The sequence below is a fragment of the Glycine soja genome, chromosome 18 (assembly GCF_004193775.1).
Source record: "Glycine soja cultivar W05 chromosome 18, ASM419377v2, whole genome shotgun sequence".
NCBI classification, from domain to species: domain Eukaryota; kingdom Viridiplantae; phylum Streptophyta; class Magnoliopsida; order Fabales; family Fabaceae; genus Glycine; species Glycine soja.
The window spans coordinates 18,000,698-18,013,919 of NC_041019.1; the positions used below are offsets into that span (position 1 = coordinate 18,000,698).

A 13,222-nucleotide genomic window follows, 5' to 3' on the forward strand; every position below is an offset into this window, starting at 1 on the left:
CTTATAGCATAATGTTCCCCACAGGGTGACGAATGTGGTTTTTTCCATATCCTCTGGCGCCATCTTTATCTGATTGTAGCCGAAGAAACCGTCCATGAAGGAAAACAAAGCGAAATTAGCCGTATTATCTACGAGGACATCGATGTGCGGTAAAGGGAAATTGTCTTTGGGACTGGCTCGATTTAGGTCCCGATAATCCACACACATTCGTACCTTCCCATCCTTCTTAGGGACTGGCACAATGTTGGCAACCCATTCTGGGTACCGAGCAACAGCCAAGAAGCCAGCGTTGAATTGTTTCTTTACTTCTTCTTTTATTTTCAGGGACATCTCGGGCTTCATCCTCCTTAGCTTTTGCTTTATCGGGGGACACTCAGGATTTAGAGGTAATCTATGCTATACGATGTCAGAATTCAAACCAGGCATATCTTGGTACGACCAGGCAAAGACGTCTTGGTAGTCCTTCAGCAGGGCCATTAATTCTTTACGGAGGGGGGTGGTCATACCCGTGCCTACTTTTACTTCCTTCTTTCCACTGCCGGTACCTAAGTCTACGAGTTCTGTCTCTTCTTGATGCGGCCTCATCTCTCGATCCTCTTGAGCGATTATCCTCTCCGGCTATGGGGGAAGCCCTACATCCTCATCCTCTTCATCCTCCGTCCGACTTGCTTCTTGCTCGAAATCGACGGCCGGGTCCCCGGTATTAATACCTTCGCGGGACTCGTCGTCGGATCTGTATCATTTTAAGCGTAACAAGGAAATAAACATGCAAATGAATGAGAATGGGTAGAGGCGCAAGAACAGATGAAAAAAGATCTTTATATTATAACTTCAAGAACAAAAGACATAATGCCTTAACAAAAGGAAACCCTAAAGTCTAGGCCCGACCGTAGAGTTTTAAAGCTAAAAAGGTTACATTATGCTTGTCGCGTAAACGTCTGGGCATTCCTCCACCCGCCAATTCCCTAGTTGGAAACCAGGAGGGCATGGTTGTACCAAATCGGATCTCCTTGGGGAGTCCTCATCGCATATCGCATCGATTTGTCCTTCGGGTCTTAAACCTGCACTAACAAAGCTTCTGCTGATGTGGCACGGAGGAACCTCTTGGGCTTGCTGTCCCGACTGCGGGCCTCGGCCTTTGTTTCTTCCTTCCTGAGATGTTTTTCCTTACGTCAGCCTGCGTGGGCTCATAGCCTAACCCAGATTTCCCGTGGTTTCCTCTGACACTTACTAGGCCGGTCCTGCCGCCGTTGTTCTTGCCCAAACCCATTCTGGGCTCATAGTCGTGCCTCAACATCACCCAGGCCACCATCATTGCCGCATCGGATAGGCGGGGCTGCCTAGGGAGGGAATCTACGTAAGCGATGCTTACTACCTCAAAAGATTGGAAAGCCATTTCCAATGACTCCTCCGCGGCTTCCACATATGGCATAGAGGAAGGACAACTTACCAGGACATCTTCCTCACCTGATACTATGACCAAATGTCTTTCCACTACAAACTTCAACTTTTGGTGGAGTGTGGAGGGGACGACTCCCACTGAGTGGATCCATGGACGCCCCAAAAGACAACTGTAGGCCGGATTGATATCCATCACTTGGAATTTAACTTGGCAGGTATGAGGCCCTATCTGTACTGGGAGGTCGATCTTTCCCTTTACCTCTCGGTGGCTGCCATCGAAGGCACAGACCACCATGGAACTTGGCCTTAGATGGGAGGCGTTAAATGGAAATTTCTCCAACGTGCTCTTGGGCATCACGTTCAGGCTTGAGCCATTGTCGATGAGTACTTTGGCCATAACGTGTTCCATGCATTTGATTGACACATGTAAAGCCCTGTTATTTCCTCTCCCCTCGGCAGGGATTTCCTCTTCAGCGAAGGTGAGGTAATTGTTGGCTGTGATGTTATTGACGATTCCCCCAAAGCCTTCTACGGAGATGTCTTGGGCTACGTGAGCTTCATTCAAGACTTTTACCAACAAAGCTCGGTGAGGCTCAGAGCTCATGAGCAGCTCCAGAAAGGAGACTCTAGTTAGGGTCTTGTTGTGTTTTTCAATGACTTTGAACTCGCTTTGTTGGATAATGCGGAGGAACTCGCCAGCCTCCTCGAGTGATACCTCTTTCTTGCCGCAGCCCTCTCTTCCCTCGGCAAAATCCTTCGTCGGAACATCCTCGTCTGGTGCGGGGATCACCTTGGCATTTTGTCCTTCGATCACCTCTGCTTTCCCTTTAGTGTTTGCAGGCTATATCGACAGACCAGGGGGTGCGAACATGCAACCGCTACGGGTTATGCCGCTCAGCCTGGTGATATTGGTCACTTTGGCTGATAGTGAACCGGTATCGGTAGCTTCTTCCTTCCTACTGCCCGGAGGGGCATACCTCCACAAAACTGTGTGGCTATTCTCGTAAGGAAATGAAATAGGTCTACCGCTCGACACTGCCGAGGGGTGTTGAGGTCTTTGGGGAGCCGTGTCCCTAGTGAAGTGTATAACCAAGGGTTTAGGCTTTTTAGGACCTTCCTTATCTGCCGACTGCATGTATACATGTTGTTCCTCCTCCCCCTCATTGTCGACCTCAAGCCGGCCTTGGTCAATCATTTGTTGTAATAGATCTCTTACCGCCGAACATGTTTCCATGTCATGCAGTACGCCCGGATGCATTAAACATGAATCCTCTCTGTGCCCACCGCGGGGAATCATGCCCACCTTTTGTAAGGCTTTGTAGATAAACCTTCTAGAGGTCGTTACGTCCTTCAAAAGTTTGGGCCCGTGTGACCTACTCACATCGATGGCATTAACAACTCCTCCATGATTGGCAAGAGGGTTTGTCTTTATGTTGGGCCCGTCCTTTTGAAATGTCAACCATCCAGCTTCTATCAAGCCTTGGACCTTGCTCTTCAAGGCCAAGCACTGTTCGACCGAGTGGCCTGGGGCTCCCCCCATGGTATGCGTAGGTTGCGCTAGGGTTATACCACTTTGGGAACGGAGACTGAAGGACCCTTCCCGGAATCACATGTTAGACAAATCTCTTGATTCAGTAATGGCCGTTACTTTGGGTTGCCATTCTCTATTTAAACATCTTAACACCTTGTTTATGAGATCCTCATTTTGAAATTCTTTTCCTAAGGTTGCTAGATGATTTACTATATGTGTAAATCTCTTTTGCATGCTTTGAATATTTTCATTTGCATTCATCCTAAATAATTCATACTCATGAGTTAGTGCATTTATCCTAGATCTTTTAACATCTGTAGTTCCTTCATGTGTTAATCGAAGAGTGTCCCACATTTCCTTAGCACTCTTACAATTTAAAACCCTGAAATATTCATCCATTCCCAGGGCAGATGTTATTATGTTTTTGGCTTTTAAATTGTATTGTACTCATTTTCTATCCTCTTCAGACCATCTATCTCTAGGTTTTTCTATAGTTATACTTTCACTTGATGAACTGCCATCTATTGTAATTCTTTCTACTGTGGTGGGTATATAAGGCCCTATTTCTATGGCTTCCCAAATATTTAAGTCTATTGCCTCAATAAAAATTTGCATTCGGGTTTTCCAGTAATGGTAACCCTCTCCATTAAAGATTGGAGGTCTATTGATAGAATTCCCTTCTGGAAATAAGGAGTTTGCTGAGGCCATATTTTTCTTGAAGCTTCTAAACTTTATACAAGAATGAAGCTCTGATACCACTTGTTAGACAAGTGGCCTCAGATATCTTAAGAAGGGGGGGTTGAATTAAGATATTCCAAACTACTTCCCCAATTAGAAATATATTTCACTTTCTATTCAATTTATAAATTCCCTTAACAATGAACTTCTTAAATGTTAATTCAAATAAATACAATTTGAATATGAATATAAAGCAATAATAAACAAAGGAGTTTAAGGGAAGAGAAAGTGCAAACTCAGATTTATACTGGTTCGGCCACACCCTTGTGCCTACGTCCAGTCCCCCAGCAACCCGCTTGAGAGTTCGACTATCTTGTAAATTCCTTTTACAAGTTCTAAACACACAAGGACAATCCTTCCTTTGTGTCTAGAATTTCTTTACAACAAGAGACCCTCAGTCTCTTAATCCCTTAGAGAATTAAAAGGAGAAGAAGAATGAATCTCTCTAGAAAGAGATAGATTTTACAGATTGAGCACTCAAATAATTCCTTAATGAATTGCAATTGAATTGGCCAAGGAATTCTTAAGATGATAAAATGATTTTGCTCTTTGAGAAGATAAACACTTTTGTTTTGAAAAACTCTGAGCAAATTCGTGTTATAAGTCACATATATATATAGACCATTGGTGGTCATGAAAAAGCCCTTTGAGAAGTTGTGACTCTTAGAAAGATTTTTCTGAAAATCTTGTCTGGTAATCGATTACAGGAATTGTGTAATCGATTACAGCTTTTAAAATTTGAATTAAAACGTTTATTAACTGCTGGTAATCGATTACCAAAATTGTGTAATCGATTACACACAGTCTAGAATTTAAATTCAAATTTTAGTAGCTGTTGTAAAACATATTTGGCCACTAGTAATCGATTACATCCTCTGGTAATCGATTACCAGAGAGTAAATCCTTTGAAAAACACTTTTTAATTTAAATTACTTGGCCAAACCTTTTGCTAATTCAATTAGGAATTCCCTTCCTAATATACTAGTGATCATCTTGATGTTGTGACTTGTAATCTTGAAGTATTATCTTGAATTTAATCTTGAAAAGCCCATTTGCATTAATTGCATCATATCACCATGATCATCACCAAAACACCAAAGGCAATTGCATCTACAATCTCCCCCTTTTTGATTATGACAATACAATTCCTGAAATCAAGATTCAAGCAAGCAACAAACAATTGTATATAGATAAAATGTGCGTTTACTCCCCCTATCTTTCGGAATTTATGATCACTTGATTTCTAAGTTTGTTAAGCTTTTCTACAACCTTTTCTCCCCCTTTGGCAACATCAAAAAGCCAAAGTACTCGGGAATCAACACAGATATAACAATGGAGTAGAAAAATATAAATATCAAAGTATAAGGCATAACCATCCAAACTCACAAATAAGAAATAACCAAACCAGAATCCAAAATAAATCAAAATGTCAAAAACCACATAATGTCAAAAGCAGAAAAGGCTGAAATCCAAAGACCACAAGATAAAGAAAGTACTTAACATAATAATTTAAACTCTAGGAAACTGAATAGCCAAAATACACGGCTTATAAAAGACATATAATTAGAAACTAAAATCTAAGAAGGCGGAGGTGGTGGTGGAAGATCGAAACTCTGACGAATATAACCTACATCCCCTTCAAGCTGTGTGAGGCGAATGTCCATGCCAGCAAAGCGTGTATCTAATGAGTCGAAACGGTCACCAACATAAGAACGAAGACCCCATAATTCGGAGAGGACTTCATTCATGAGTGCTGAATCATCGCGCTGAGGAGGAGGTGAAGGAGTACGTTCATCTTGAGGAGGGAGTGCATCCTTCTTCAGCCATTGACCATTCCGATCTTTACGGTACCCAAAGGAAGTCACGGCACCAGCACCAATTGCAAAGGAACGCTTGACTTGAACAAATGGTTCATCATCAAGCGGAATTTGAAAATGACGCAGAAACAGAGTAATCAAATGTGGATAAGGGAGAGGTGCATTGGCCCGTAATGCCTTATGCATTCGGTACCGAACCAAATGGGCCCAGTCAATCTGACGACCGGTGAGAAAAGCCCACATAAGAATCAAATCCTCCTCAGAGGCCTGTGCTAAATTTGAAGACCGAGGAAGCAAAATTCTAACAATTATATAGTGCATGATGCGATTATCAAATGTTAATGACCCGGCCAGCAATCTACCGGTCATTTCAGCCTGATCATTGCAGACCATACGGCGAGCATCATGACTCGAATAATCAAATTTCCAGTCATCAACAATGGTGCCCTCAAAAGGTGCACCTTGACTGGGTAAATGAGTCAAAGAAAAGAACAACGACTGATCAATGACCATAGAAATACCATGCACCTCAGAGATAAGAATGCCATCCTGAATTTTTAAATTGTAGTACAAGACCTTTACAAGTTCAGGATAATGTGGCAGTTTTAATGACATGAAATCAACAAGACCAGAATTTTGAAACACTTGATAGCAATCAAACGTTTCATCATTAAAGAACTCTACATCTAGGTACTTAGGGTCTAATATGATCCTAGAAGAAAATTGAGAGAGGTACCGTAGACGCTGATCATCAGAAGAAAACAAAGTTGATGATCTTGGAGATGATAAAGATGGATGAATAGGTGCTGTGGATGCTTCAGATGGTCCGTGGCGGCGATGGGCAGCAGCAGCAGTGGTGGAGGATGATCCCTTTCTCTTCTTTGATGGCTCTGCCATTTGATGAAGTTTTTGTGGATTTTAATCGGTGGAAGTGAAAGAGGAGTGAAAAAGAGGAAGATTGGGCTTTACGGGACGTGATTTGGTGAAGAATTGAGTGAGATTCGAAGATTTGAAGTTTTAGGTATGGAGGAGACGTGAGAGGGGGCTGTGGCTGCGCAACAGCTCTGATTTCATGCATATTTATAGATGAGGATGAATTGTAATCGATTACAGGGATTGGTAATCGATTACAGGACCAATAAGCCTTCTAGTAATCGATTACAGGATGTTGTAATCGATTACAGGCTGCCTGTTCATGTGTAATCGATTACACTGGATGGTAATCGATTACCAGAGCCTATCCTAGGCTAGTTTCTTAAGAGAATATCTATGTTTATGCTAAAACACATCCAATATGATTAATTATCACTACTAATGCATTTAATTCAATCATTCAATCATTACATACACAAGAAATCATAAATTCTATCATAATAACAAGAATTTAAACAAGATCAATCAAAATAATCTATAAACAATCAATCATAAGAGTAAATCAATCAATCCTTATTTTTCTAAATCTCCAACATCTAAGAGGCCTAATTCTCTTCTAATAGAGAAGAATACTTCCTTGGGGAGAGGTTTTGTGAAAATATCAGCAAGTTGATTCTTAGTATCAACAAACTCTAATACACAATCTCCCTTTAGGACATGATCTCTAAGAAAATGGTGTCTAATCTCTATATGTTTAGTTCTAGAGTGTTGAACTGGGTTTTTGGATAGATTTATGGCACTAGTATTATCACACTTAATAGATATGCGATCAAGAATGATGCCATAGTCAGATAATTGTTGCTTCATCCATAAAATCTGTGCACAACAACTACCGGCAGAGATATACTCCGCTTTAGCAGTAGATAAAGCGACATTGTTTTGTTTCTTACTATGCCATGAGACAAGAGCCGATCCAATGAATTGACAAGTTCCACTTGTGCTTTTTCTATCAGTTTTAGATCCGGCAAAATCAGAATCAGAATATCCTATTAAGTTATATGTTGAATTCTTAGGATACCATAATCCTAAATTAATTGTTCCTGATAGATATCTCATGATTCTCTTTACTGCACTTAAATGTGATTGTTTGGGGTTGGATTGAAACCTAGCACACATGCATACACTAAACATAATATCAGGTCTACTAGCAGATAAATAAAGAAGAGATCCGATCATACCTCGATATTGTTTTATGTCTATAGACTGACCAGATTCATCTTTATCTAAGTAACAACTAGTGCTCATCGGTGTATACATGTGTTTTGCACTTTCCATCCCAAATCTTTTGATCAATTCCTTGCAGTACTTGGATTGATTGATGAATATACCTTCTTGAGTTTGCTTGATTTGTAATCCCAGAAAGTACTTTAGTTCTCCCATCATTGACATTTCAAATTCACTTTGCATATCAAGGGAAAACTCCTTGCACAATGAATCATTAGTGGATCCAAAAATTATATCATCAACATATATTTGAACCAACAAAATATCATTATGCTTTCTCTTTGTGAACAATGTGGTATCCACTTTACCTCTAGAGAATTCTTTTTCTAGAAGAAAATGGCTTAAGTGTTCATACCACGCCCTAGGGGCTTGTTTCAAACCATAAAGAGCCTTTTGTAATTTATAAACATGATTTGGTTTATCCGGAATTTCAAAACCAGGGGGTTGTTCAACATATACCTCTTCTTGAATTAAGCCATTTAGAAAAGCACTCTTAACATCCATTTGATAAAGTTTAAAATCCATTATGGATGCATATGCCAAGAGCATTCTAATGGCTTCTAATCTTGCAACAGGAGCATATGTTTCTTCATAGTCTATTCCTTCTTCTTGATTATACCCTTTTGCTACTAACCTGGCTTTATTTCTAATAATTATACCATGTTCATCTAATTTATTTCTAAAAACCCATTTTGTTCCTATGACAGGATAATTTTCAGGTTTTTCTACTAATTTCCACACATTGTTTCTTTCAAATTGGTTCAATTCTTCTTGCATGGCAATGATCCAGTTATCATCTATTATGGCTTCTTTTATATTTTTAGGTTCAATCATAGATACAAAAGCCATATTATTGCATAAGTCTTTAAGAGAATGTCTAGTTGTTACCCCTTTTGAGATATCACCAATGATGTTATCGAGGGGATGATCTCTTGAAGCTTTCCATTCTCTTGGAAGTTCATCATTGGATTTGACTTCTACTGGAGGATCTTCATTGTTTCCTTTATCTTTTCCTTTTGAATCTTGTTCATCAATATTCATATGTTCTAAAGAATCTGCAATACCATCTAGCATATTCTTTCTTGACAAGATAGCATTAGATTCATCAAAGGTAGCATGAATGGATTCCTCGATATTCATAGTTCTTTTATTATATACCCTATATGCTTTGCTTTGTAATGAATATCCAAGAAAAATACCTTCATCAGATTTTGCATCAAATTTTCCTAGATTATCTTTACCATTATTGAGTACAAAGCATTTGCAACCAAAAACATGTAGATGGGAAATATTAGGTTTTCTACCATTATATAACTCATATGGGGTTTTCTTTAAAATGGGTCTTATTAAGGCCCTATTCATGATGTAACATGCAGTATTGACCGCTTCAGCCCAAAAATACTTTGGAAGAAAAGTATCATTTAATAAAGTTCTAGCAATTTCTTCCAATGACCTATTTTTCCTCTCAACAACTCCATTTTGTTGAGGGGTTCTAGGTGCAGAAAAATTGTGTTCAATACCATGTTCATCACAGAATAATTCAAAATCTTTGTTTTCAAACTCACCTCCATGATCACTTCTAATGGATGCAATCTTAAGATTTTTCTTGTTTTGTATGACTTTAGCAAGTTTTCTAAATGCTTGGAATGCATCACTTTTATGTGTAATAAATAATGTCCAAGTATATCTAGAGAAATCATCAACTATAACTAGAGCATAGTAATTTCCTCCAAAACTCATGGTTCTAGACGGACCAAATAAATCCATATGCAATAATTGTAAGGGTTGAGTGGTTGAAATAACATTTTTAGGTTTGAATGAGACTCTTGTTTGTTTGCCCTTTTGACATGCATCACATAGTTTATCTTTTTCAAATTTCAATCTAGGCAAACCAACTACTAAATCTTTTGAAATTAATTTATTTAAGTGATCCATGTTTATGTGAGCAATTCTTTTATGCCATAACCATGGATCATCATCTTTGCTAAGAAAGCAATGATTGTTTTCTAGTTTTATGCTTAAGTCTATCATGTAAACATTATTGACTCTATGTCCTACATGCTTTATATTAATGTCATGCTTATGTTCTATAAGACATTTCTGAGAATCAAATGATACTAGATAGCCTTTGTCGCATAATTGACTAACGCTAAGCAGGCTATGCTTAAGGCCTTCAACAAGTAGAACATTTTCAATGGAGTTTGAAGAATTTGTAACTATTTTACCAACTCCAAGGATTCTACCTTTGTTGTTGTCACCATATGTTACATGCCCGCTTTTCTTTGGAGAGATATGTGTAAAATTTGATGCATCTCCAGTCATATGTTTTGAGCATCCGCTATCTATGTACCACTTCTTCCTCAAAGATACCTACATAATCAAGTTTTTGACTTAGGTACCCAAACTTTATTGGGTCCTTGCATGTTAGTATAGACTGAGGATCCTTTTGGGACCCATATCATTTTAATGTTGCTGTAATTTTTCTTGAAGTAGCAAGTTGATATGCCATGTCCTCTTCTTCCACAGTAAAAACAAGTGATATAATTACATTTTTGTGTGGAAGTAGAAAAGTTTTTATGAAACTTTTGTTGTTTTTCATATTTATACCCTAGTCCATTCTTATTGGAAACATATCTTTGTTTACTTAATATGACATCTAAATTATTTTTACTATAAGAAAATTTAGCAAGTGAATTTTTTAACTCTTTAATTTCTTTTTCATATTTTTCACAACAACTACAAGGATCTGATATTTTCTTGTCAGAAATAGTGGAGATATTAACTTTTTCATTTGTTTTAGAAATTGAGACTTCATTTCTAAGATGATCTAATTCTTTGTTTAATTTTGAGATTTCATTTTCTAAATTTGAAATTGTTTTCTTTGAAGATGAAACTAATTTTGAAAGTTTAATTGACTCTTTATGCAGATAAGCAAATGCTTCTTGCAATTCATCAAAAGAAATAGATAAGTTATTTGAAGATGTTACCTCTTCATCACTTTCGTAAATTTTAGCCATAAGGCAGAGATTTATCTCTTCATTTTCTGAATCTTCAGAAGATTCCATATCATTTTCATCCCATGTGATGTATGCTTTCTTCAGTTTCTTTTCACTAAGATTTTTCTTTTCAGATTTCTCCATCTTTTTCTTGAAGATGGGACAATCAACCCTCAGATGTCTAGGTTGATTACATTCAAAGCATTTTAAAGTAGAGGATGAAGTTTAAGTCCTTCTTTTTTATTTAAAATTGGGTCGCCTCTGATTTCCTCTTACTTTAAGAAACTTGTTGAATCTTTTTACAAAAAGACTTAGATCATCATCATCATCTGGATCATTTTCCTGATCACTTTCTTCTTGAATTGAGGATGATGCTTTAAGAGCAATTCCTTTCTTTTTCTTGTCATTTTCTTCATGTTGGTGTAATCTCAATAATTCCATCTCGTGTTCCTGCAACTTTCCAAATAAAGTGGCAAGGGACATGTTAGACAAATCTCTTGATTCAGTAATGGCCGTTACTTTGGGTTTCCATTCTCTACTTAAACATCTTAACACCTTGTTTATGAGATCCTCATTTTGAAATTCTTTTCCTAAGGCTGCTAGATGATTTACTATACGTGTAAATCTCTTTTGCATGCTTTGAATATTTTCATTTGCATTCATCCTAAATAATTCATACTCATGAGTTAGTGCATTTATCCTAGATCTTTTAACATTTGTAGTTCCTTCATGTGTTAATCGAAGAGTGTCCCACATTTCCTTAGCACTCTTACAATTTGAAACCCTGAAATATTCATCCATTCCCAGGGTAGATGTTATTATGTTTTTGGCTTTTAAATTGTATTGTACTCATTTTCTATCCTCTTCAGACCATCTATCTCTAGGTTTTTCTATAGTTATACTTTCACTTGATGAACTGCCATCTATTGTAATTCTTTCTACTGTGGTGGGTATATAAGGCCCTATTTCTATGGCTTCCCAAATATTTAAGTCTATTGCCTCAATAAAAATTTGCATTCGGGTTTTCCAGTAATGGTAACCCTCTCCATTAAAGATTGGAGGTCTATTGATAGAATTCCCTTCTGGAAATAAGGAGTTTGCTGAGGCCATCTTTTTCTTGAAGCTTCTAAACTTTATACAAGAATGAAGCTCTGATACCACTTGTTAGACAAGTGGCCTCAGATATCTTAAGAAGGGGGGTTGAATTAAGATATTCCAAACTACTTCCCCAATTAGAAATCTATTTCACTTTCTATTCAATTTATAAATTCCCTTAACAATGAACTTCTTAAATATTAATTCAAATAAATACAATTTGAATATGAATATAAAGCAATAATAAACAAAGGAGTTTAAGGGAAGAGAAAGTGCAAACTCAGATTTATACTGGTTCGGCCACACCCTTGTGCCTACGTCCAGTCCCCAAGCAACCCGCTTGAGAGTTCCACTATCTTGTAAATTCCTTTTACAAGTTCTAAACACACAAGGACAATCCTTCCTTTGTGTCTAGAATTTCTTTACAACAAGAGACCTTCAGTCTCTTAATCCCTTAGAGAATTAAAAGGAGAAGAAGAATGAATCTCTCTAGAAAGAGATAGATTTTACAGATTGAGCACTCAAATAATTCCTTAATGAATTGCAATTGAATTGGCCAAAGAATTCTTAAGATGATAAAATGATTTTGCTCTTTGAGAGGATAAACACTTTTGTTCTGAAAAACTCTGAGCAAATTCGTGTTATAAGTCACATATATATATAGACCATTGGTGGTCATGAAAAAGCCCTTTGAGAAGTTGTGACTCTTAGAAAGATTTTTCTGAAAATCTTGTCTGGTAATCGATTACAGGAATTGTGTAATCGATTACAGCTTTTAAAATTTGAATTAAAACATTTATTAACTGCTGGTAATCGATTACCAAAATTGTGTAATCGATTACACACAGTCTAGAATTTAAATTCAAATTTTAGTAGCTGTTGTAAAACATATTTGGCCACTGGTAATCGATTACATCCTCTGGTAATCGATTACCAGAGAGTAAATCCTTTGAAAAACACTTTTTAATTTAAATTACTTGGCCAAACCTTTTTCTAATTCAGTTAGGAATTCCCTTCCTAATATACTAGTGATCATCTTGATGTTGTGACTTGTAATCTTGAAGTATTATCTTGAATTTAATCTTGAAAAGCCCATTTGCATTAATTGCATCATATCACCATGATCATCATCAAAACACCAAAGGCAATTGCATCTACAGGGACTACTAGCAACAATATGTTATCAAAGAGAAAAACTCTAGATGAGGGTTCACTGTTATCAAGCAAGTCGGAGACCCAGCATGACCACAGATTCACCTCCACTCCTTATGTTCCCATAGACCCGGGTATAGGGCCCTCCCTTTTCAACTCACCGTGTGTGCAAAAAGGTGTTGGTGTTGTGTGCATCAAATGAATACATATTTATCTCATGCATACATTAAAACACACTCAAAGCATCGAAGAAGTTTATACAAGAACATAAAGGAAAAGGGAAACCGATGAAAGGGAAAACACAACTTATGCACAAAAGATTAATAGGCCTAACT

General features: G+C 37.6%; 1 protein-coding gene across 1 annotated transcript; it reads right to left on the reverse strand.

The window, feature by feature from the left end:
* Positions 1-618: 618 nt before the first annotated feature.
* Positions 619-2,941, reverse strand: LOC114397038. The gene is made up of 4 exons (XM_028359172.1): positions 2,318-2,941; positions 1,451-2,242; positions 917-1,152; positions 619-733 (listed from the first exon to the last, which is right to left on the reverse strand). The coding sequence occupies exons 1-4, from the start codon at positions 2,939-2,941 to the stop codon at positions 619-621; spliced, it is 1,767 nt and encodes a 588-aa protein (XP_028214973.1).
* Positions 2,942-13,222: the final 10,281 nt, after the last annotated feature.

What these genes read in the sequence shown, in the direction of transcription:
- LOC114397038 (XM_028359172.1), bottom strand. Translation starts at nt 2,941, where the DNA reads ATGGGGGGAGCCCCAGGCCACTCGGTCGAACAGTGCTTGGCCTTGAAG. An exon ending in CAGGTGAGGAAGATGTCCTG is followed by an intron (nt 1,153 to 1,450) that starts GTAAGTTGTCCT and finishes AAAACATCTCAG; the next exon opens with GAAGGAAGAAACAAAGGCCG. An exon ending in GTTTACGCGACAAGCATAAT is followed by an intron (nt 734 to 916) that starts GTAACCTTTTTA and finishes AAAATGATACAG; the next exon opens with ATCCGACGACGAGTCCCGCG.